General features: G+C 36.4%; 1 protein-coding gene across 4 annotated transcripts in view; it reads left to right on the top strand.

The window, feature by feature from the left end:
• MARCHF1 (membrane associated ring-CH-type finger 1) overlaps positions 1-26,638 on the top strand; it is a 248,096-nt gene that overhangs the window by 102,253 nt on the left and 119,205 nt on the right. For 2 of the 4 annotated variants that reach the window (XM_063335296.1, XM_063335300.1), the window contains exons 3-4: positions 239-278; positions 364-447. The exons of 1 other annotated variant lie outside the window; for it this stretch is intronic. In XM_063335296.1, coding sequence (XP_063191366.1) covers positions 263-278; positions 364-447 — 100 coding nt within the window. In that variant the 5' untranslated portion in view covers positions 239-262. Of the gene's footprint in view, positions 1-238; positions 279-352; positions 448-26,638 lie in introns of those variants that run through there. One more of the 4 variants, XM_063335299.1, reaches the window with a different exon arrangement.

Here is a 26,638-nt window from a genome sequence, read left to right as displayed (position 1 = left end):
GGGGTACAGGGGGGCAAGGGGGTGCTCCAGGGACACAGCATTTGAGTTATGACATGCAGCAACTCATCACTTTAAGCATGTGAAACTCTCTGGATTATTGTGCCTTACTTCTTTGTTTGCTGTTTGTGTTTGCGATTTGCTCTGCTTTACTTTTTTTTTTTTAAATTTTTTTTGGTGGTGGAAGACCCTGGCAGATGCTACACGGTTTCTCAAATAATATTTTCCCCTTTTTATTTAGAGCTGAGCTTGGCAAAGCAAGGATATGAACAATTATACAGGTGGGCTACTCGGGGGGAGTGAAGATATAAGGCATCCAAACAGGTATTGGCAACCTGCAGCACTGTAAAAATGCCCCTCCAGCAGATTTCTGTAGTTCCAGCGCGGGAGACTGCCAGCAATGGGAGAAGTTCAATGGGCAGAAACAAAGAGAAGAGCAAGGAAGTCGAGGTAAGAGGAAGGTTTCGATTTGCTACGGTAGGACGAGTCTGCCTTTGGTAGCCGGTGGGTTTGGCTGCTCAGCGGGACACGGCGTGCCGTAGTGTTCCACGGTACACATGGGTGCAGCGTGCTTTAGCACACTGAAGCCATCTCCTGGGATAACATCTCAGCATTATAGAAAAAAGGAGGGCATTTGGAAGAAAAAATAAGTGAAGTTGCAAACTGTATTAGGGGGTTTTAACATTTTTATTTAAATGCATGCGGTCCACTAGTACTGACAAACAGTCATCGTTCCTTATAAGCTGTCAAGTAGCAGTTTCTGTATAATAGGTTGGGTGAAAAAGTAGTTTTAATAAGGTTCCTGTCTCTGTTTAAAACAGAAGAGAAATACGATGCTAAACCCTGTCTTTCTAATATGCCTGTGTTATTTGTAGCAACTGTAGGCATGAGTTCTATAACTTTATTATCATTTAAAAGGCATCATTGTTTAGGTTTTTTTATCCCTTTTCTGACTTCCTTTGATTCATAAACGTACAAAATGTTGTTCCATCAGTAAACATTGTATCCCGTTCTTTTCCAGTTAAGAAGAAACTGTAGGTTTGTATTATATTAATGTAGAATACAAATTACAGAAAATCTGTGCATTTTAATTTATTTATTTTTTACCTGTAGGAATCTCTTTTGCTATGTATAGATTAAACATGTATTGTGCAAGACCAAAAAAAAAAAAAAAGAGACATCCCTTCCCATCCCAAAACAGAAGTAATCTGTTTATAGAAGTAACAGTAAATGTACATAACATAGACATCATCTGCTTTTTACAGACATGTTTCTTGTCTCTTTCTTTTTCTGTTTCCTCTTGCTGTATGGAAAAGAAGGAACTATCGGGAAAACAAACATGATGTCTTTTAAGTGTTATCAAAGAGATTGTGTGACAAACTGCATCCCTGAAAGTAGTGGTGCTTTAACTTTCTTTTTGTGGTTTGTGTGACATAGTTTTCAGGAAATGTTTAAGTTCAGCAGATGATTGATACTCATATCATGTCTGTGTGATTGTGGAAAAGTATTGGTAAGCTTGCAGGCTTTTATTTATTTATTTTATTTTTAAAGATGCCTTTATTTTGCTCAATCTTTGGCTTTGGCAAGTTCACTGAATGTGATTATACTGTTTTTTGTTTGAGCATCTGTGTATAAGCAGTGTCCTTCCCTGGAAGTAGTCTCCAGTTGCTTAGGGGTAGTGCTGTCGTCAGAGTTCATAATGTCTAGAGATTTGTGTACTGAAATGGAAAACTTCTGCTTTAGTTTGTTTTTACTCTTCCGTTGATAGGTTAAAAATGAAGGTTCAGGTGGGAACTGTTTTTTGTATTAAGACTCAAGAAAAGCAGAAGTATATAATATTACCTATCTTAACAATGCTCTCCAGCATTCTTGTTTTAATTTGGAGTTAACTGAAGAATACATGCAACATTCACATAGGGGTCAGAGAAGCGTGATAGTTAACTTAAGGGAGTGGGGGAAGCGTGGAGCTTCTGAATCATAAGAATTATGTGCTTTTTTTAGTTGTGTAGGGTTTTTTGTTTTTTCTTTTTTTCTGGGTCGTGTCATTTTAGCAAGACTCCAGTATCCCAGAAAGCAAAGTCTTTTTTTTGAAAGTTCTGGAAGTTATATAGCAGAAAAGAGCAAAATAGCCAGCATAATTAAGTTAATTAAGTTCATGAAAGTTCTATTCTAAAATGAATACATATAAAAAAAAAACAAAACAATACAAAAACCAACCCTCCAAAACTCCCAACCAATCATCAAGTACATGCTGATCGTTTAAATGTATTTGCTGAACTGCCCTCTGCTGGGCTGAGCCTAATCATCCTGCTCATCCCTTAAAGCTTACGGCTGTGATTTATACAGCATAAAAACTCCCTAATGCTATTGATAGAGATCGTAGATCAAGTGGTAAAGACTAATGTTTTTCACATATCTACAGCTTACATAAATTATGATAATGTTCAAGTTTGTTTTGTGTATGTAATTTGGGAATAGTGAACCAGCCTTTTTATTGTCCAGACAGAGGTTGCTCAGGCTTAGGTAGATGGTGTTCCACCCCTGCAATTCCTACACAGCATGGTCCTCACAAAGAAAAACTTCCTTGCTTGTACTCACTGTTTCTGTTCTGTCGGTGAGGGTCTTCTGGGTTCATGGTATCCACTGTTACTGTTTCTGCAAGTACCTGCATCCTCTGCTTTTCCATTAGCCAGGCCTTTTGAGGTGAAAGAGCTAATTAAAGAAGTTAAACGGGCTTCCTAGAGCAGTGAGACTGTCAAGCTGGTCCAGGTTCAGGAAGACATGAAAAAATGAAATATCTGAAAGGTCTTCCAATTGCTAGGATAACAATTGTTAGGATTGTATGCCAAATTCTGTTATTGCTAGAAAATTTTGTATGATGTCCCTACAACAACATTAAAATTTATGAAGAAGAGTTCATCTTCTGTCTTAATTGCAGAGCATGCTGAGGGGAACTACTTCCAAGTTCACAGAGGATTATGTAAATCTGCCTGACTTAAGTACCTCAGTTGCATGTGACTCATGATGCAACTCATTCTGTAATGCTTTTCTGTGATTATAGACGCTCATAGACATACTTTATCTGAAGGTTTTAATACATGTCTAGGCACGCTTACAGATGATTGCCAAATATTGGTCTATTTTTAAGACTACTATTAAGTGCAGTATTAATTATCAGCCACAAGTGCCCATAATTGGATAGCTGACCAATATTAGGAGTAGAAGCATGGTAACAATGGCTAGAGGGAGCTTTATAAGGCAGTCTTCCAATGCAGTATTCTTTGTGGGAGCAAAAACTTTCGTGCAGTCTATTCCTGTAATTTTTGGGTGATTTCACGGAATCACGGAATCTTCAGAGTTGGAAGGGACCTCTAGAGATCATCTAGTCCAACTCCCCTGCTAAAGCAGGATTGCCTAAAGCACATCCCTCAGGGCTGCATCCAGGCGGGTCTTGAAAGTCTCCAGAGAAGGGGACTCCACAACCTCCCTGGGCAGCCTGTTCCAGTGCTCACATTTGCCTCAATAATGAGCAGAAGTTGTAGCTAACAATGGATTTTGCATCAAATTTAACTATAGAGCTTTGACTGTAAAGATGAGGTAGTTTTTTTCCATAACAAAGCAATGAATATGTTGTATAACTTGTTGCAGCAGCTCTGCACTGCATTTCCATATGCAAGTATACTCTTCCGCTAGTTTGTTTCACTGATTTTAGGAATGCTTAACAGTCATTAGTGCTACTTGTTTTGCCCAAAACTTTTAAGTGAACAAGCTTTCTTTCTTATTCTCTTAGTAATGCTGTTGGAAAAGATTGTTGCAGAAATGAAGGACAAAGTACAGAGTATAGGGTGCATTCACAACATGATGTGAACTTTTTTGATATTCAGTAGTTAATGCAGCTTTCTTCAGTGTTTGACAAAGGTCATAAGTTGACAGTGAAATGTGTGTTTCTGTGGTGGAGAAAAACACTTGAATGTCTGTTTCAGAAGTTTGTTAATAGAACTCTTGTTTAAAGTGAATTAAGTCAGTAACCTGAAAATCAACTTATGTTGTCAGGACTCCAAATCTTTTAAGTTTTCGAATACATACACTCCAGTGCCTTGAGACCAGTGCCATATTAATATATGTCCCACGTTTTATATGTGTATAGTATTTAAAGTTATGCTGGACTTCTGGTTGGTTTTCTCTACTGTGATAAAAAAGGCTAAAGACTTGTATATGGTTCCTGAAGAATATGGTTGATGAAATGCCTGCCCTGGCTGGTAATTTCATTATTTATTTGTGAACACACACTGTGAAGTTCATAAAGTAGGCTCTGTTTACGTTGTCTTGTGTAGGGGCATGGATTAGTATTCTAAAGTGACTTAAGTACAGAAAGAAATTTTCACATAGGAGAGAAAATTGGACAGGGCAACTGATTGAAGCTTAGCAAAAAGACTAACACTAACCTAGAATTCGCGAGGGTCATAGAATAAACTGCTGTGACTACTGCGGAAAAACAAACTTCAATGTTGTATACTCACAGTGGTAGGAGTACGTTTATAAAAGGCAACAATAAATGTCATGATATGGCAAACAAGATACTCCTTGCTGCCGAACGAAATTCGTAGACACTGTACCCTTTCATCTTAATCATTATTTTTCAAAACTACTGGAATACTTACATGCTGATTTTAAAAGGATTAGCATAATGAACTCTTGTCCACAAAAAGCAAAAATTAGGTCAGTTTCTCTAAGTGTAACCATTTCAGAGAACAAGATATTTTAATATAGAAGGCAGTGACAGATAGAAGTCAATCTTGATTTGGTTACCTTGCAGGAATTGTCGTTAAAGGGAAAAAAAAAAAAAAAAAGGCCTCTGGAACTGTAATACGGCTTTTGGACACATTCATGTAGTAGTATGACTTGCTTGCGATAGTGATGAGTCTTATGTCTGTTGACTCAAAACCAAACCCAATATCCTAGAGATGTTACAAAATTTGATAATCTCTAGTTACTATTAACAAATAATGAATTTGCCATGTTATTGTTGCTTTATTTTTAGTTTTGATTCTTTTCTCATAACTTACTGGTAAATGGTTTTCTACGTATGCCTACTACATTTCTATAGTCTTAATATATTTTGTTGTTCTGGCGGAGGTGATGATGAATACTAGCTTCCTTCGTGGAATTTCATAGAATGTAGTAAGATGCAAGGAGGAATTTTCTTTTTCTCCAACATATACAAAAAATAAGTGCTGCTACATTATTTTTCACATCTACCTGCTTAAATGTCTTTCTCTTTCCCTGTCAGATCCTCACCGCAATGTTTATCATACTTGGGCATGAAATTTAATTCTGCCTAGTGCACAATTCTGTGCTGTGAAAGAAACACTGTCCCTCTGTCCTTCATCAGTGTTTTCATGTTCTGCCGTCTCAAAGGCAGCAAGACAGCAAGAGATCTATAACTTTGGAGGCTTTAAATGTTATCAGAGAAATACTTTGGCATTTATGGGGAGAGTATGGTAGATTAGACTTGAACTTGTTGGTTTTGCTGTACAGTTTGTACCTTAATAGGATTTGAATGTGTTGCTCAAACTTATGTATGCCTGTTTATTGTGAGGAGCATGCATTTTTTCATAAGCAGATCTCTTCAAGTCAGAATCGAGACTGAAACCTAATAGTTATTTCAAATGCCACATTAGAGTAGCTGCTAACATTTATTTTAAATGCCAGACTAGAGTTGGTGCTAACATTTACCTTAAAGCTTGTAAATAGTTTAGGAGACATTGACATGCTTTTAAGGGAGGAGGTGGTAGCTGAATGTTCTTGATGGGAATGAATTGTTTTACATTTACCTATGTTATCTCACTAGTTACCTGCTTAACTTCAAGTAGATGTAGTGATAGACGAAATAATTTTAAAGGCATGTACTTTCTTGTGTGCTACAAAGAATGTAGTGCTTATACATTTCTATTAAATTATTTTCATGGCAGTTGTGAAGTACATGTATACATGAAGTACAAGTATACAGAGATATTTGTTACTTGAAGCATGTCTGTAATTAATAAAAGAAAGGTAAAGGTTTTACATGTCTGTTTATGTTCTTTTATTGTCTTACAAGCTTAAGTCAAGCAATGTATTTCTTTTTTTTTTTTTTTTTTTTTTTAGATGGGGAGGCACAATATTTAGTGTAGTTAAATTTGTTAATGGCTTTGATCACTATACCAAAAGCTGAAATTAGAGTAACTCCTGATATGTGGAAATGTCACTTATACCAGTGCTAATAAAATAGCAGATATTTCTTCTCTTGATGGCTTCAGGCATGCGATGCAAGGAATAAAAGCCTTAGAATTCCAGGAAATTGATTAAATTGTTCTTCAGCCAGATAGCATGTGTTACTGGTTTTGTTGCTGATTATCTTAAATTCTCTTCTTAAAGTTTCTTAGGTATAATTTAATAGATAAATAGATATGGTCACTTATTACCTAATGTACAGGTGTAATTTTTTTACAGGAAGTGTAAGGATGTTTGTTTTCAAGTATAGCTGCCTGAAGAGAATCATGTAATTGCAGTCTTTTTAGGAGGTATATTTTTTATTCAACGAATAGATGTGGGGGTGGGAGAATGGGAAGGGAGAGCTCTAGCATATGAATCAGGTTACTGATGTACTTTGACACATATTGATTTTCCTTCATAATTTGTATTAATATAAAGCTTATATTGGACATGATGTTACATACAATATATGACAAAATCTCTAATCCTGTATATTGACAATATTGTGTGGTATTTCTCAAAAGACATGTGAGGTTAGTCTTTTCTTGACATGACCACAGTTTGGACTTCTATGCTATGTTTGCATGGAAATCCACCTGCAGTTATAAGACACTTACTGCTTCCTGCTGAAGTTGTTCTGTAATTTTGTGGTGATAGATTACTGTTGCATTTGATGGTTAAAGTGCTCCCAAAGTATCAATGTAAGTCAGTCTGTGGTGTGCTTAGTTCTCATAAAGATGCTATAGAAAGTTAACTTCCTTATCAGTAAGTCTTATGACTCCTGTTTGGGAACTGTTATTATTTTGGTCTGACGTGTGATTCTCATGACAGGCGATTTCATGATAGTGAGAGAAAGGGGGAGTGTTATCTAGTACAGGCTGGGTTTGTTCTAATAATTTTGGACTCTTGTTCCTTTTTCATATTCCTGTGAATAAAAAGCATTACTCTGCTACCAGTAAGAAAATAAGAGATTGCTTGCTGTGCTTTTATTAGCATGCTGTAGGATAATGCCAATTCTTTACAGGCTGCTTTTCCTGATAAGATTACATAAAGGCTACTGGCTGCGTAGTATGATTGTCAGGCTTTTTATGAGAAGAAGATGGTAAAAGCATACTTCACCAACTTGAGTTGCTGTGTATTGACTATGTGTCAAATACCAGTATTGATTTTCAAATTGGTCTTTTCACCGATAAAGGATTTGAAGCTTAAGATTCCGTATCTCAGTAGCCTTCTTCCTCTTCATGTTTCTAGTCAATGCTTACAATCTGCTGGCACATGTATTCTGATCCTGCTGAAGTTTGACTACAAGTCTCATGAAGGAAGCTTTTATAATTCCTTTTATCCCTGGGATTCCCTGCTCCAGTAAATTGACGGTTTGGGCTTGTTTGTGTACTTTCCCTCTCCTACTTTAAAATGTTTCTGAGTTTAAAACATTAAGCTTTGGATTTCCTTTTAATGTTTTTACAGAGGATTGTAATGATTTTACAGAGGAAACATTGCCATATTAAAAAGATATTGCAAATATTTCCTGCTAAATTGTGTTTTTTAAAAAATGAATGCAAACTCCAACAAATCAAAACCACATACACAAAACCCCCCATCTTTTTTATTAGTGGTTGTTTGTCTTGTCTTCACCTATAACCTTGCATGGCTGGCTTAGTTTCATGACTTACTTAGGTCCTGAATTAGATTGAAGCAATGGCTGTAATTGAGACAGCTTCCAGAATATGGTATAGTTATTGGTAGCTGAATGGGGCTGATCTGGAACTGTAAACAATTCAGTAAGCTAAAAAACCTGATTGTTTGCCTTTCACACTGACTTCCATTATGAATAATGCTCTGTGAATGGTTCTCTCTGCTGCAGATGCTTTTCTTCTGGGGGTGACATGTTGCAAATACAGTTCAAATGAAAGTTATCTAAGGCAGAAGTTTGTCATCAGCAAAGCCTGTGTTCCAAGACTCATTTTAGAGAAGTACTCTCAAATATAGACAGCATTTTAAAAAGCAGCTTCCATAGTCACATATATCCCAACAAGTCTCGTTCTGATTAAAGACAGCTCTCAGGCATTGAAATCTGGTTGACTGCAACTATTTGATTAGTTAAGGAACATCATCATAGAGGCTCAAATTGCTTGTGTGTACTGCCAGATTTGTGAAACTTGTAATGCTAGGCCTACAGGTGTATCCAGTTTTGTCTGAATCTAGCTCTCTAAACAAAGAAATTTTAAAGGGAAAAAAGCCTGTGTATTCAGGTACATAGTCAGCCCATGCAGACTTTGTCAGCTTGGAGGTCTTTCTCAAAGACGCTTTGAATGTAGCTCATTCTTGTGAAAGTGCAAAATTCTCCTCTCTATAGCACAGTTTAGCTCATATCCTCAGCTTTGGAAGGGGAAGGGTGTTCATTATCCCTGATTTCAGTGAATTGTTATAAGTGTATTAGAAATAAAATTGTAGTTTACACATGTGTATACTTCAGAAACTGTTTAAATGATGTGAAACTTGTTTATTCTCCTTTTTTAAAAATGAAGTGGTTATTGCTATCTGCCCAATTCTGCAGCTGCTGGCAGCTGAGTGCCTCGTTTCAGCACAAGGGACAGCGCCCAGGGTCTGCCGCGGCCCGCGCCCTTCTTAGCTCCTGTTTAACATGTACATTTATAAGTTTATTGTTTTGAGGTTTTCTTGAATTTTGGATTATTCTCAACAAAAAGAGAACAGGCAAGATTTTGTATTGGGGAGTGGAATTCAACAGTGTAACCTTACTTTTAATGGGAATGCAAACATCAGCCTTTCTTGTTCTAGGGTGGGATGATTTAATTTTGATAAGAAGATAGAGGATGATTCTCAGCCTATTTTGAAGTATTAGGAGATCTCTCAACTCTTCTCCTAGGTTTTGAATACATAAGAGCCATGACTTCATTTCTCCATCAGTGCCATCTTCTTACATTGTGGCAGCAGTAACAGAATGCAGGCAATGGAAGCATTTCCTTGTTCAGAATGTTTCTTAGCTGTATCTACATTGTAGAGCGAAACTTTTCATTCACTAGAATGAAGTCTATACCTTCATTTAGCTCACTTATTTGCCAAATTTGTCCAGCTATGTAGTCATAGGATTATGTCAATATAGAAGGATAGGACTATTTTACTGGCAATAATAAGAAAACTGTCTCTTGGAGCAAGCAGATGAATTGTCTGGATCCATTGATATGTGATCCAAAAAAAACCCTTTTTAGTTTACTTGCTGGATGTATTTGAGATTACTGCTGTATTTTATAGCACTGTCATGCTGAAACAGTTTAAAGTGTTTATGGTAATATCTCATTGATTTTAAAGAAGTGTTTGTCTTATTAGAGAGGTTTGTTGTCTAGTGGCAGATAAAAGATATCTAGTCCAGATAAAAACAAACAAAAAAATCAAAACAACAAAACCGCACACATGCTGTCCACTGTCACTTCTCTTAAAAAAAAAAAAAAAAAAACCAAAAAAAAAACCCAACCAAACCAAAACTCTTGCAGATGCTTAAATGGAGACTTTTTCCATTCTGTGCTCTACCATTACTGCAGTAGCCTGTTGCACTGGCTTTACTGGTTTCTGTGAGATAAAGAGGGTACAGCTAACACCTTACCCTCGTATTTCCAGGTATGGTTCTGGGCAAGAAATTGGAAACCTTCATTTCAGTATAGGAAGTAAATGTCAAGTACCTGGTGCAAGAACAAAATGAAGTGGGGGAAAGGGACAGACAGCAATACTGTATTAGTATTCCTGAGTTTTAACTACTTCAAGTATGTTACTTCTTTTTACCTCCTTCTTTATCTTTGAGAGAAAAATAAAATATTTGATAGCATACCCAGTCATTTGACTGGGATAGATGAGACTAACATAGAGCAAATGGTTAATTGGACAAAACCAGTGCATTTGGTTTGTGAAATGTATTCTGTTGATGTGTTTGCCTTTTTGCAGTGAACCATGCAGTGCTTGTGAGTAGGTACCAAGACATCTGGGTGTGCTATATCACATGAGAGATGCAGCAAGAGAGGACTGTGATTAGGCAGTGTACAAGGCACAAAGAGGAGTTGGTTTGATAACTGCAAAGACTGCGTGCCTGGAAGGACACTGTATCTGTAGTGCTGGGTGAGAGAGTTAAAGGTGCTGGAGTTGCATGGGATAGTGAATGCGTGAGTGTTGTGAAGGCTTTTCTGCTCTCTCCCAGTTTTCTAATCCCTTTCAGCCTTTTGCTCTGAATACTAGAGATCAGACACAGGTGGGTATGTGAACTGGCTTTCCCAAGCTCTGTGTTAGGGCTATATCACTATTATAGATAGGCAGCGACAGGAAGGTCTGTTAAAATCCTCTAATTCTGCTGCTGTCTCCTACAGTGAGGAAAGGAGGTCACAGCATGCACAGGGGTAGTGCTGCTGTGAGCTCAGCCTAACCGCATGCCTTGCCTGAAATGTGTTTCAAGTCTCATTAGTGAGGAATCCCCACTGTAAGCCAGTGTCTGCAGGTTGTGTTGTTTGGCCCTCCTGAGGCACAGTTGCATGTATTGAGCCATCGCTGGTTCTCTGATGATTCTCTTTATAGGATCCATGGCCAATCATTTAATGCATGAAAATAGTGTTATTTTTGGTGGTAGTTCTTCTACTGTATTTCCTCCTCTTCCCTCCATCATCTGTAATGCTGTTCTTTGAGTCATTATAACAAGGACTGAATCTGATGGACGCCTCACAGAACTGTGACTTTGGTTCTCACTCCAGATGTATTTTTCTGTGCTGTCATTTTCCTTGTCTGAAATTAGTGTGTCACTGCTCCTTCTGCTTTCATAGAAGATCCGAAATCCCCCAGTGAAGTCCATTTTATAAGGGATGTCGATGCGTTGTGTTGTTTCCTGTAGGTGGATCCAGTAGGTAAAAAGTTTCCATGGAAACAATAGACCCTTCAGCTTTTACAGTTCTCACATAATCATGAAACTTCTGTGCATACGGTGCAGGTTGGCTCAACTTATTTCTCTTGTGGAGGCTCCTTTTTTTGGCCGTTTTAAGCTTTGTTTAAAATACAAATGTTAATCATTATCTCTTGTGGATTTGTTGAGTGTGGTTGAGAATTTGGACTACTGATGTCATTGTCCATTTAAAATTTCTGAATATTAACACATATGAAGTAAAATAACAAGTTAGAAGAGGTTGGAAGAATAATGGTAGAATTTGATGAAAAACTGTTAAATCTTTTGTAACATATCAGTTGGTATTTATGGCCTACAGGATACAACTTCTCATTCATGAAATTTCTAGTACCTTTTTGATTGTATGAGTGTTTTAAGATTTTCTTTATTAACACAGTCTTTATTCTGTGTCGTTTAGATGACCATAAATCATGTTATTGGTCTTCCATGTTTTTAGCAGATGAGTAGAAGGGCAATTTACCATAGTTTCATAAATTATTTTAAGGTTTGGCTATTCCAGTCAGGCTCACAGTGTTCATTTCTGATAAAATTAAAAATTAGTAGACTGGCCATGATAGTGCTGTCAATACCAAATGTGCAAGGAGGAAAAAAGAATCGCCGTAGGAAAACGGGTGGGCTCAAAGACCGTCATTCTGAATTGTCTGCTTCAAAACATTTCAACCTAAAAAAAAAAAGTCAAACCATTCAGCATGGCTTTTGTATAATTTCACAGACTGTGTTATCAAGCTTTTTCTCTGCAATCATAATTGCAAGACAGTGTCTTTTAAGGGAAATTTGGCATTCTTGCTTAATAACATGACTCTAAGAATGAGCATTGCATTCCTTACTTTCAGACATTTCATAGTCTCAGCATCTGCCACCAGCCAGCCTGGATGGAAAATTTTAAGTTCATTTGAGATCTTAATATAGAATACTCTATTCTCCTGAATTGCTGCTGTCCAGGTGTTATAGGAGAAATATGACAGAATCAATTTTCTCCCTGAAGCTAATGTAACCTTTATTGTCAAATAGCTAAACTCAAATAAATAGTTTATGACATGACTGGGAATAGTTACTCTGCTGTCGCCATTTGCACAGTTCACAATGCTGCCATACGCAAGTGACGACCTGTTTTGTAAAACTTTGTGGTCTCAGAACTTCAGTGTCTGTTCTGAAAAAAATGGCTAACCTACAGCATTTTGCTAAACTCATACTTTCCTGATTAAAAAAAAAAAAAAAGAATAAGGGGAAATTTAAACATGTGATGATTGGATTGTTGATTCATACAATGCTTTTTGCTAAAATGATTACTCCAAGTAATATATGTGTCTGTGTATGGTGCAGATAAGTCAAGTTCAGGTTAAATGCATTTGACTAAAGCTTAACTAAAGCTTTTATCTTTAATGTGACATCTTTTTTATCCTTGTTTGTTTGCATTTCCCTTGGCAGCCCTACATTAAGACTTGATACTTTCTGGTGTGCACAAGCATATTTTGTTTGCCATTCACTTTCTGGCAGAATAGCATTTGGCACTGGGTAGAATCAGAAGAATTGGAACATTTAAGAAACAAATGCTCTATGTCTACTAGTAGTGAAGTATTACTCTGTTTAAAAAAAACCCAAAAAAACACTAAGCAAACCCCGCTGATGTTCTAGCATTAACTAGTCAAAGTATACTTAGCCTTGAAATCAAACATCGTGACAGCAAAATAGGTTTTGGATATCCTCACGTTATTGATAATGAACATTTTGGTAGCACTGAAAATGGTAACATAATATTATCTCATGGAAGTACAAGTGGCATTATGTGAGATAATAAGATGTCAGAGTTCTCGGGTCTGTAGTGCATTCACCTATTCCCAATTTTATGCTACGTTAATGAGAGAAAACCTAAACAGTATTTCTTCGGTCTTACTCTGCCTGAATTGCTGCAGTCAAAGATGTTTAATGTTGAACTACCATTTCAGATATCATTTACAGAAACAGATTCACTTACTGTCCTTCCCATGATGAAGAAAAGAAAAAAAAAAAGTAAACTTTCATGGTGATTCGGCTATCTGTTTTTCTTTTATTATTTGCTTTGCATATTGGTCTATGTGCTGGGGGCTTCTTAATTGTACTGTCTTTTATGATCTAAATTGACTGCTGTAGCTATGTTCAATATACTGCCTGAGTAATTAGGCTTTTTTAAATAAAGGCTTTTTTTAAACCTTAAAATGATTACTTATTTAAAAACGAAAAAAAAAGAAAAAGAAATAAAAAGCAGCTTAGACTCTGCAGCAGACCAACTTCCTGAAAACTTGGTTTCCCTCTGAAAGGAGGTTACATTAATAGATACAGTCAATGATCTGTGAGGGGGAGAGTAAATTTTCCATTGTCCTGCAGGGGAGTTACAGTGCAAGGCTTTTTCTGTTCTTACTCTGATCCTACTAATGTTTTCTCCTTCCAAATTTCTGGTTAGGAATAGTGAAAGCTGGAATAATTTAAGGAAGAAAGTATCACAGAGAACAAGTAGAGATTTTTTTGAGGCTCTCTGGCTCTGCCTACCTACTCTGACAGATTTCAAGGAATTCTCAAACTGTGAAAGTGTTCGCAACCTTGCCAATTTCGGATCTATGCTTTAAGACTCTGCTTATAGTCCATAAGGTGATGACCTGGGTCTGCAAGTGTGTGTGTGGGCATCACTATGCAAGCCCTTCCCCATCAGAGACCCCGCGATTCAGGGTCTACCCTCCAGAACAACCCTAGCGCCAAAACACCACTTTCAGCTTTTTAGGACTCTGCTACATTCACCATCTGGCTCCTCAGGACAGGAGAGCTTGCGCTAGAAAGAGAATGTGTCATGAAACAGATTTGGGACCCTTTTTTTGTCTAAGCTGATCTAAGAACAACATAGAAGGTTTGTGCACTGTAGAAGAGATGTGTATTTCAATAACATTTTCTGTGTAGCAGGTGTTTCTGATGGTTTCAACCATCTTGTTAGGGAGAGATGTGAGAAGAATATGTAAGTGCAAATCTCAGCAGGAAACAATCATGAGCAATCAATTGAGATTTTTGGCAAAATGTATATGAATAAAAGTATGAAAATATATTTAAAACTTATACAAACGTCTAATCTTGAAATTTGCTGTTTCATGAAAAAACAAAACACTTAGTTTTGCTGGTTTTCTATGAGAACTGATCTCACTGTGTGCTGAGTGCTTCAATGAGATGCTAGATACTTTTAGATGAGGAGATTTAAGAAATTCCTGAAGCAGCAAGCATCTTTTTCCTTGCTAGATTCAAGTCCCAGTTGATATTTTAACTAAGTAAATCTTACCTGAAGATAAGCTGAGGTCTTCTTTCTCACCAGCAAGGTGTTTGGATGTGAAATACGAGTTAGGGTACTACTTCAGCTTCTCTTCTGTAGATACTGAGTCTCCTACATTTCCTAGGGTAAGCTTTTGATTTACTGTTCTATCTAAAGTTAGAAAGGTGTGTTGTTATGAGTTTTTTGTTGTTTTTTTCGTTTGTTTGTTTGTTTTGGGGTTTTTGGTTTTGTTTGTTTTTTAATGTTTTTATTTCCCTGATGGGCCTTGGCTGTTTTACATCATTGGTATCTTCGCTTCGTCATCTAATAGGCCTGATCACTTCTGGTTATTGAGCAGTGTATGTAGGAGCTGCTTTGTCTGTGAAATTAGTTCTATGAGAAACATTAAGTCTGTTCTATGTTGGGGTGTTTTCACATGGCATATGGATTGTTCTTCTGTCTCAGCAGTTGTAGGGTCTTGTCTTTTATGGTAATTCCAAAGGGATTTTTTTTATGCCTTATGCAGCTACCTGGTGATAAATCTAAGATTGTAACAAATTGAGGCTGTCAGAGATGAAATAAAAGCACCTCCAAGGTAACCATTGGTCTGTATGAACAGTGTTTGCTTGTGAGTGACAGAGAATCAAGTTTTAAAAAATTTGAACCTCATAAGAAGTCTTGCCCAACTTTACTGCTTGTCTGATGTAAAAAGACTGGTTTTGGAAAAACTGGAGGAAGGGTGGCTGTTTCAGGGTAAAGGACACATTCCATTTTATGCACAACGTAAAGCACAGGCAACTTTTACCAGGTGTCCTCATAAAGTCAGTTGCATTTGGTATAATGTTAGGGCCACCAAAACCCACATTATGAAACACTGGCCTTCACTTTTGCACCTGAAAATAATATGTCTGAACAGCAATTATTCCTCATGCATGTAAAATTGTGGATATAAAAACTGCAGAGTGTGTCACTATGAAAATTATTTCTAAACACTTTATGCACTGAGTAGATGCTCCATAAAATTCATCTTATACAAAAGAAATAAATGCACAGGCTGTAAAGAAGTGTGCAGCAGAAATGCTTTTAATTGTAAATTTGTGTTTTTTCTGTGTTAAGGACAAAAGGTTTAAAGTAAAAAGCTATGCAAAAATCCCCACTTTGGAGAGCTGAGCAGCTGGTAGAAGGTACCCCTTGACAAAAGTGGCCGTACTGATCGTGTTATTACTATGAGTTTGTACAACTTTTATGACCATCGGAGAGCAAGAGTCTGAGGCCTGAAGATGCCAGATGGGTGAAGTATGTGTATGTGCCTGCAAGTCTCCAGAGTCTGACTTCTGTATGCAGAAGTCTCTGGCATGGGTCAGAGAATATAATGATTTTCTAACGTAATTAGTTTTTTATAGTGTCATGGGCATCTGAACATATTTCTGCAATTGCGTTTAACCTTTTGGGTTTTGTTGTTTTTCTGTTGTTGTTTTTTGTTTGTTTGTTTGTTTTGTTTTTTAATATGGAACTTTAGCTTGAAGAAAGACTGAAATTATGCATAAAAATGAAGCAATAACTCATCAAATAATTAAGAATAGATTGAAAACTCCATTTCAAAGAGAAAATAATGTTAGAGCCTGCAATCAAACATTTAGAATATCTGCATTATTTTTACCTATGGTACGTGGAATTCATGTGTGGGAAATTGTTTTCAAATATTTCTACATGTCAAGTAATTATTTTTTGACCATTCTCCTTACGTATTCTTCATGAATGCATAAAACCTGGACCTTTCTTCCTATTTGAGGTTTACAAATGAAGCTTTATAATAACTAGCATGTTTTTAGTTTTCAGATTTGGAGTAAGAGATTTGGGGAGGAAAAAGTGCATGCAGTACGTGGGAAATATTGCATAGCTGTTAAATGCAGACTTGTATTACAGCATGTAGTGTTTGCAGAATTTTCAGTAAACACAAAGTACCACTTATTGTGCAGTCAAAAGACATCTGACACTCAACTTTAAATGAGAAACCTATAAGCTTGAAACAGTGAGAGGATGCTAAGGATTCTTGATCATAGCATTTGATGGTCCAGTGGCTCCCACTTCTCAGGAAGTTTAAAATGTGGTGATGGCAAAATGTATTTAGCCTGAAAGATTTTTCAAGAAATGTTTTATTGCATTTTGAGGTCCCCCAGAGTGCAAATTTTTATTGTTATATATTAGTGATTATTAATGTGGATTTAATATGAGAAAGCTCTGCACATAATATAGGAACCCTCTAGAGAGGAAAAATATATATTTCTGCAGGGAAATTTAGGTTGAGGGTACCTAAACCTTTGAGTTAAAAATATTATAACATTTTGATTTTTCTTGTGGTTGAAGTTTCCTAAATATAGAGAGAGGAATTTAGACAGTAAACAGCTCAAGGTGTATTTCCTTTACTTTTTTTTTTTCCAGTATGATATCTGCGACTTCTGAGATTATCTGCCTTTTTGATTCTTAGGCTGAGGGTACCTCAACCTAAATTGCCCTGCAGAAATACATATCTGCAAGAACAGAACCACACCATGGCATAACACCACTCAGTAAAAAAATATAAAATAAATTGCTAAATGGGATGGCTATAGTGGGTTGACAGTAACTTCTGTTGTAAGACTTCTTTTCTGTGAAACTCAGGCATTCTGTAAGGACACACTGTAAGGACATCCTGCCCCTCTGGCCCAGCTGAGCAGTGCCATAGGCTGGGGGGAGAGGGCGCTTGCTCCGAAGGATCCGTGTGCCCCAGTCCTGGCTTGCAGCTGCCTTTTTTGAGTAGCCAACTGTTCCACCTCTGCATGTTTTCCCTATAGGTGGCTTCCCACTGACGGGAACCTTTCTTCACTTTTTATTGGTTTCTGACTCAGGTTTCTGACTTGTAATAATTTTACACTGAAGTAAGTTGTGTGTGTGACTTCTAATGACTGACGGCTGTTAAGATAGTATTGTTGTTAAAATTATTGCATGAGCTAGAAAGTGTTGAGTAATTTTTGTGCTATCCCTTTACTTCCATTTAATTGTAGTAGGTCACGTATCAAAACTTAGTCTTTATTTAAAAGTTTCTCTCTTCAGTGCCTGGTCTCATTTCAGCACGTGGGCTGTTTTGATAATGCAGACAGTTTTGTCATGCTGTTAAGTCAGAATGTGTAAAGTATGAATTACTGGCTGATAAAGCAATACCCACATACCTGTAATCAGTTAATAGGTAGGTATTGTTCGCAAACATTTCCTGACGTAGATCTCCCATTTGAAGCATTTTTTTATACCCAGCTGTAGTTTCACAATTTTCATTTCTGGAGTGAGACACCCGCATTTTCCATTTTGTCTAATGATACAGTTTAATGCTGGTTTCTCACACAGAATAAGAGTTTAGGAATTTATCTGGCCAAGAACACGAGAGCTTTAGTTTCATTGAATTTTGAGGGTTGGTAATTCAGATTTTTGTCATCTGTGAGACATAAAAGATATTGACTAGCATAAATTGTATCTGATTCCCCTATCTTTTCTCTCTTCTTTCCAGTAACTGCTGGAAAAGACGGTAGCAGTAGGCTAGAAGTCAGCTAACATTTGGTGTTATATGCATTTTACTTCATCTTTTTTTGTTCCTTACTAAAATCAGGTGAAGAAGTTGTAAATCAAGCCTATTTAAAATTCCAAGTGTGCAGATCAGTGCAGGGAGTGCAGACTTTTATTTTTGCTTTGTCAGACGCCCTATTATTTTACACAATTGCTTGCAGTATTTGGGTAGTCATTTGGAAATACTGTGTGACTTCTAAATTTGTTTCAGTATCACTAGTTGTAAAACTTCTGTCTTGCTCGTCACAGTTTTATGTTATTCAAAAACTTTAAACATGACCTGCTTCCAAAATGCAAAAGACCACGATGCCATTTAAGAGCGCACAATAAAAGTGTAGTTGGGCAGGTAAACCAGCAACATTTACAGCCCTAATAAACTCAGGAGAACACATTTGAGAGGCTGACACAGGTTTTATTGTATTGCACTAGGAATGTAATACTGTAATCCTTGCAGCAATTCCTCACTGTGAATCAGAATCACAATAAACAAACAGAAAGTAGACTTTTGGTAGTTTTGTGTGCCTTTTAATATTATTTGTTGAATATGAAACTTATAGTGGTCTAGATAGGCACAGATGCATAAAAGTACATTCCTATTATTAAAAAAAAAAATCCCTTATGGGTTCTAAAAACCAGATACTGGAGAAAGAAACTATTTTGCATGAGAAACTAATAGAAGGCTTTAAATCTTTAAACTAGACAGTAATAAACTTTCCGATCATCTCAGAGCTCTGCACAAAAAGTATAGTTTCTAAAATCCCATGAGTCCTTTTTCTGTGCAGCCAATGACAAATACAGTAATGTTGATACTACAAACGTTTTCACCATATTTCCTTATTCATAATCACTGTACATAACTATAATGACACAGAGATAAATACAAGCCGTTCTTGCTCAGAAACATAGAGGAAATTAATGAAGAATGAGGAAAAATCAATGCAACAAGAACAAAAAAGCAATTTACGGGAAGTGGATCCATTATGACAGGCCACACAATTTTATCTATCTTCATTTTACCAGGATCCATTCTTTCTTCCTACATGTGGATGTGTACTTACATGAAGACAATCCAAAGCATTTATACGAAGCATAGCCTAGTCTTAGTGAATTTGTTGCTTATACTATTTCTTTATAAGGATTTCTATTTTCTATTTAAAATTCAAACGCTGTCAAGCATCAAGATGTAAGTCGTATCACGTTACTACTAAATCATCCAGTTAGTTACTTACTGTCCAAATTAAAAGGATTAAACATAAAAGTTCACTGTTAAAAGAATGTGTTTCAGCTGAGAAAAGTAACGGTGTCAAGTTCAAGAATATTACTTTCCTCCACAAAAGACTGAAGTCCTGTTAGAAAATAGTTATTACAAAAGGTGAATCAAAATTAGCTTATTTGAAAAGTGATGGATTCCTTTCTTTCCCCCCTACACAAAAAGGGGTAAACGTGTCAAGCAGCACCTTTGAGAGTCAATGGCAGCAACAGCTTTTTCACCCCCCTGTTGATTAACAGCATGATTTTATTGAAGCACATGAAGGGAATCTTCAGTAATCCCTGAATCATCAGGGTAAGCAATAAGTAGAAATCAGGAAAAAACATTCCTTGATTTTTTTTTTTTTTTTTTTATGGCTGGTTGGATTTAGTTAGTTTCACAATATCCCATCTTCAGCAAATACTCATTACAATTAATACATAGCAATTGCTCTGTTACTGTTACATTAAAGATAGCAAGTATAACACATTTTTGTTAAGAAGTTTGTTATTGTGCCTTAAGCATTCCTGCTTATGAAGTACACTGTTACCCATGTTCCATCCTTCGTGGGACTGTACTCCTTTTTATTGATTGTTGCATCTAACAAAGCCATGAAAGCAGCTCAATTTTCTGCTTAAAACGAAGTGAATGGATCCCTGGCTGTTTATGATTGCGTGAACATGGAGTCAACATGGAAAGAACTAACAGAGCAGAAAAATGCTTGCACAACTAATGCAGAATTCAGCTTCTGCAGTCTCACCAGTCCAGGTCTCAGAAAGTCTGAAGTTTGGGCCATAGTTGCGTTCTGGACTGTGACAGTTATTTTGATGCCTTAAATTCAGGATGTGATGTGACCCCAAAATCTAGACCTGAATTAAAGTAAGAACAACAAGAGCAGTAAATAGGGCCTGCAATAGTGAAGATGCAAGGGTATCATTTGACTTTGTATTGCGAAGTTAAGTAACCGTACCCCATTTTCAGGAACTGATAAAAGCGAGGCTCAGATGAGCCAAATATTTTGGTGCCCAAATACCATTAAGTGCTCTGACCGACATTTAGGTACTGAATTCCTTTTAAAAATCTGACGTTTTGGCATAGCTGTAGTGATTATTATGTAAAGGCATAAATTTCCCTTGTGTTTTCTTTCCCTTTTTAGAAAGTAATGAACTGAATCAGCAGAGACATTCTCCAAGCCTAACAGTGCTCAGGATATACTTCTCTTTGTGTTTGCTAGAATTTAACAACCAGAAAGTGTGAACAGGGTAAAAAGTTAAGGAAAGAGTAATCATCAGGATACTAAGTTCATCATTTCTAGGTTACTCTGAAATAGATTTGCTTCTCGTTGAAGAAGTAGTTCAGAATGTAGATTGTATATTGAAGGGGCATATTGAAAGGATTTTATAAGCATGAAAACCGGTGAGAACCTACTCTAATTGGTCTGTGGTAGCATATTTCCAAGAAACTAGATTAGATATAATTATCTTGGGAGGTTAAGCAACCCTCTTATCCCCATTAGTGTACTTACATAATACACATTTTAATAGCGTCTCACAGTAAGGCTCCTGGTAAACCATAGGAGATATGCAGATTCCTAGTGTTGCCTTCTCTTTCTAAAAGGCTCAGAAGAGATATCAATATTCCTGGAAATAGGTCTTTGTTCCTTGTCCTTTTTTGACGTATCTCATTATTGGCAATTGTAATTTTCCCGCTAGCTTGGCCTCAGGTATTGGTTGTTCTAAAGGAAGGAAAAAGGTGTTGTGAACAGCTGAGTGTTTTTCCCTGCCTTGCAAAAGATTACACAGCTGATAATGGCTGGTCAGTCTGCTGGTAGAAATCAGCAGTAGGAGGAGAAGAACCATGATTTTATACTCTTTTTTCTTTTCTTCTTTTTTTTCCCTGTAGTGAAGGAAAGAGAGCTTCTGGGCAAAGCCTGATACGACTGGGAGAGGTATTGCATGTGTAAAGTCCCATGCTAATTGTAAAATTTCTGTATGATGTTACCATGTAAACTTTATTAGTAAAACAGCAGATTAGGTTTTGACATTCAAGAAACCCCTCATTAAATCCTGTGAATACAGCCCTTACTAGGTGTGTATTAAAAAGGAGGAGAGCATTTCTCCACGTACGCATCATGCCCCCATGAGTGCAATACTGTCAGAAATGTGTGAACTTCTTGAAATGTCTTTCAGTGGAAGATTATTTTTTTCTATTTTTATTTGTCTAGGTTTTAACACTGGCAGTTTTAGTGATATGACAAACATGAGGACTTTGCAAGTGCTATCTTCTTTTGTTTCAGCTTTCTTGCTAGGATTTAATCTCCTCAGAAGCTTTTGTTTCTGGGTTGTTTTATTTTTTTTTTTCATGTCTGAATCATTTTGAGGGATAGGCATCTGGAACAAATTTTCTTGTATAAAATGTACAAGAACCACTACCTGGCACCGAAATAAAAAATGGCATTCAAATTTGGAAATGTTTTGTTTGTGTTACACATTTTAGACTACACATTTTCCTGGCATTCTACTTTATGCTTACTGATATGGCCAATGACCAAAATAGTCATAAAGAGGCTGTTAGGATGAATCATGTCAGTGACCAGGAAGGACTAATAAAACCAGTTTTGATGTAAAAAGCAGCAACCACAAAACCCACAACCACAAAAAACCCACCCAAATCGTCTACATTTTGTAGTTAGCCCATTTCAGTAATTCCACAACAGCTTTGAGTGCTGATTTGAAAAGCGGTTCTTGGACATGCAGTCTTCTATGGTGGGTTCTTCCAGTATGTATTCACCAGCTTAAAGATGGTTTCCTCCCCCACTGAGCTCTGTACAAGCTGAAGTTATTTTGAGCAGTCTGGATTGGCAGATGGTAAATCATTAATATTGATGCCTTTACAACTTGTGTGTTTGCAACTTCATGGATCCTTCTGGGGAGAAGTCCTGAAATCCAGGATCTTGATTATACCACGGTAATATTGACCGTTGTATCCATTATGGAATACTTATTCTTATTTAAGAAGCAGACAAACTCTTGCAGAGCTGAACTGAACCTTTAAAACCAGCTTGCTTTCTGTACTTTTCTGATAGATCGTAGTATAGACATGTACTATTGACAGCAATACCTATCGGTGGTATAGAATAGCTATCAATAATATAGAAGCTATAGTACTAGAAAATATAGAAGAATTGTATCGTGTCTATAACTTTGCTGTCAAGGGTTGTCCTCTTTAGATATACAGAATTGTATAAGAGTTAACCAAAGATGATGTGAGTCAACAAAAGTAATCCTCAAACGGGATTGCATGTGTTTTCACTTTGCCTAATTTCCATGTGAGGCCTGTGGGACCTTTTGTCTGGCAAAACACTGGATTTTTGTATTTAATTCCAAGTTGTGGCTTTTTTTCCCAAAAATGTTCAGATACTACAGTGGATCAATGTTTTCTGTGTTTGGAGCTACCGCATTTATTACTTCAGAACACAACACTTTTTGTGTGTGTTTGAAGCTCTCAGAAGACATTTCAAATAAAAATTTTGGGACACTGCTGCAAGGAGTTTAAGTGAACATTTCTTCCTTTGATTTCAGTATTTGCTTTGCTTTTACTACATTATATTTTAAAAAAGGGAAGTTCTGTTTTGGTTGGTAGTTCCCCTGTTTCTTAGGGGATAAAGATGTTCTCCGTGACCACATTTGGATCAGAAACAGTGTAAGACATGATCTTAAGGAAATAAGACATTTACCAATGTATCTATTTTTATGAGGGTTTGGGGGTTTTGAAGGGCACGATGGAGATGTCAAAGATGTTAGGCAATTTAAGTAGTATTTTTGATAGTTTTGAATAATAATAAGATGAATTATTCATTTCTGGTGGACTGCATTTTTAGAAGAAGAGAAGGATATTGTGTGAAAGACTAACATGATCCAAAGACTTTTTAAATAACAAACTTGTGTTTTTGAAGAGTTCATTTGTTGCCATATGTTTTGCTTTGTGTTTGAATGAATAAGCTACCTAGCAACCATAATGGTAATAATTTTGTTATCTAACATTTTTTGGTCGTCTTTAATTCCCTGACATTGATATCCATGACTGTGTGAAAGCAACATGGAATTATCCTATCTTGAATATAGAACATACAAAGCATCATACAGAAATATCTGAAAATACTTTTCTGAACAGTTAAAACAGTTTAAAGTACTTGCTGTGCCTCTCAGTCAATTGCTTACCTTTTACTATGAGGTTGATATTGATGATGACGACTTTAGGCATATATGAACAGATGCACGAGTCCAACCTTGGAGCTTACCTATAACTGTTCTTACATATATAGGGATGACTGCATTGATATATTTCCCATAGTGTTTTCCAGTCTGTACTTGCGCCCTCCCTTACCTGTTACCTATGATGCAATCACCTGTCACACAGTGATTTACTGTTATTTCACAAATCTCTCATTTCAACCCCAAGTTTTGTGTTTTATTGGGCTGTAAGCTTATGTGGAGCACCACTGAGTTTTTCACTTGAAGACAATTTCCTTATTTTTTGCTCCTGTTTAATTACTTTAAATTACACAGTGAAAACAGAAGGTGATACAAAGAAATAGGCTTGATTCTGGTCTTTGTGTGTGATTAGTATTTCTTTACTAAATTCCAGACACTTTCATCTGTGTGAAAAACAGTAGAATTGCAAAGGTATGAAGAGAGGGTATTCTGTAATGTGTTGGGGTTTTTGGATAACACATGAGAAGACAGGAGCTTCTTTTCAAAGCCTAGGCTGATTTGTCAGCAGTTGCATTTGGAAAATTTATGTGGTATTCGACATTTCATAGCAAACACTGAAAAAGTGTTTGCCATTTTTATTGCCACTAGTCAGAAACGAATTGCAGTATAACTGAACTTTGCACTACTTAACTATTTACTTCGTGATACTTAACTGAGCAGCTTTGCCATCTGAATGTTTTCAGTAGTGGGATATCTCAAGAAGAGGAAGTAAGAGCTTAAAAAAAATAAAATAAAAATCACTCTCACTGTAGGATTGGCTTGCGGCTGTCAGCATGCCAAATTTGAAACCAGATTGCAAGTTGTGGAGTGCATTACAGATCCTATTTTCAGCAATGTTCATCTACTGCTGAGAAAGTATTAAATAAATCCTGTGTGGAGAGTGATAGAGGAACACCGCGGAAGGCATCCGCTAAATGTGATCACTAAGTGAAAATGCACACACCTCTACAGTTTTGGACTAGTCAATTTTTGTATCTTCCTTCCTCTATTTCCTATCTTCTCCATTCCTTACAAAATGTTAGGTAACACATATTCACGCAGAACATGCTACAAATTTTATCAATCTGTAAATCATTGAACTATTACAATACACTTATAACTCTAGTATTTATAAACTTTTTGCCTTGCGGAAGTGGCTATACTGTTGCTAAAAGTGCCTGGAAAACAGGTTTCTTATAAGCTCTGGTTACTGTTTTTCTAAGTCCAAACTGTCATCTCACTGTGCAATAACAGAAATGTTATATCTTTTTTCCCTTTGTTGTTGTGCTGTCCCCACCCAGAAGTTTGGGTTTCCTTCTTCTTAGCATATACGTGGTCATAGTCACGAGCATATGAACAAGGGAGAAATAGGTCTGATCTTATATACTGTTCCTGACCATTCCCGATTCTTTTACAGCTGGGTCTCTTGGCAAAGTATTTATTTTCCAGACCAGATTTCAACTTGCTCTTCATTTCAAATTTAAGTTTCTCCTCACCAAAGATGTGCTTTCCTGCTGAATCTCACCCTCCCTCCACTGGCTTTGAATTTGTTCAAAAATATACCGCCAGAAACTGCATTTCATTACTTCAGGATTTTAAAACTTGAGTTAAAGGTTTTCAAGAGAATGGTGGGCAGAAATTGAGTATTAGCTCGAAAGGTAAATGTTTCAAATAATCAAGACTGCCTCAAAGAGCAAGAAATTTACAATTAAATGCTTTCTAAATTGTGGGTTTTAGCTAATAATTTTGCTACGACACTGGCATCACACAAGAGGTGTTATATTTTTAGTATGTTTAAATTACTAGCTGGATAGAATGTTGATTTCTGATCTTTTGGTTTTCAGAGACTCTCAAACAATATTATGACACATAAAATGGATGTTTCTTCTACTATTTAGAATGTTATGCCAGTGCCATGCTTACTACTGTGTATTTGCTTCCAGACCTTTTATAAAGAGAGGTTTACCATACTTCAGTCTTGTGGTTGTAGTGGAAAGAATATGGAAGTCTTTGTTCAGAAGTGTGTTCAGGCAAGAAATTTAGTGTTGTAATAACATTGTAATAAAAGTTCCTTCAAATTCTTTAATATGAATTACATAAATACAATTTTTTACTTTGTTAAAATCCTTGATTCTTCAAATATTGTTCAAATGAGGCAATGAGCTAATGATTTGCATTATAAGAGGGAGGCCAAGTAACTTTTTTTAATCAGCGTTATCTACTTTCGATATCTGAGATGAGGAAGGTGTGTCAAATGGGAGGCTATCAAGATGAGTTATTAATTTCTAACCTATGTTAATAGAAATGCTTATTCACACAAAAATTAATGTATTTGTTTCACGCCTGGAAAGATTTTGTGTTAGAAAATAAATTTGTCTTAAAGTGAGCTGAATGAATGGCAGGGGAAGGTACGTTTATATGGGCATATTAGTCTGTTTTGAGAAAAATGATCCTCTCCTCAGAAGATTATAATATATGGTATTATTTGTTCATTACCGAAAAAATATTAAACCATGGATGTACTGTTTCAGATATCAGTTGTTGATTGTTCTTTTTGGTGGGGTTTTGGTTTTGTTTTGGTAGTACAGAACCCTAAACTTCCTTAAAGATTATGTGATATTAGATGTCTTTAAAAGTTTTTGAAGCTAGAGACTGTTCGGGTTGGTTACTGTCTTTATTTCTCTTGGTAAGCTGAAGAAAATTCTTGACAAACTTTATCGTGTGGTTTTGGTTCAGTGTTTTTTGGTTTGTTTGGTTTTTTTTTAAATTTCTGAAGCAGATGTTTGTCTTCTATGTGAGACATAAATTGTAGGATGTGGTAGAGGTGATGAAGTTTACACTTTTCGTAGCCTTCAAAAGTTATTGTAAAATCACCAGCTGTGTTCCCCTGAGTTTATCACTCAAATGCCCTACTCACATGATCCTTGAAATTCTGGGAATGACAGATTTAATTGAGTCAGTTCTCAAACCAAATAATATAGATTTGCTTAATTAGGTGAAACATAATCTTGAAATATGATATTTCTTTTTTTTTTTTTTCAAACTCTTAGAAACCCTTTTTA

The sequence above is a fragment of the Chroicocephalus ridibundus genome, chromosome 5, assembly GCF_963924245.1.
Source record: "Chroicocephalus ridibundus chromosome 5, bChrRid1.1, whole genome shotgun sequence".
Classification (NCBI taxonomy): Eukaryota; Metazoa; Chordata; class Aves; order Charadriiformes; family Laridae; genus Chroicocephalus; species Chroicocephalus ridibundus.
The sequence above is the reverse complement of the archived record's forward strand: the minus strand, read 5'-3'. Positions and strand labels throughout refer to the sequence as shown.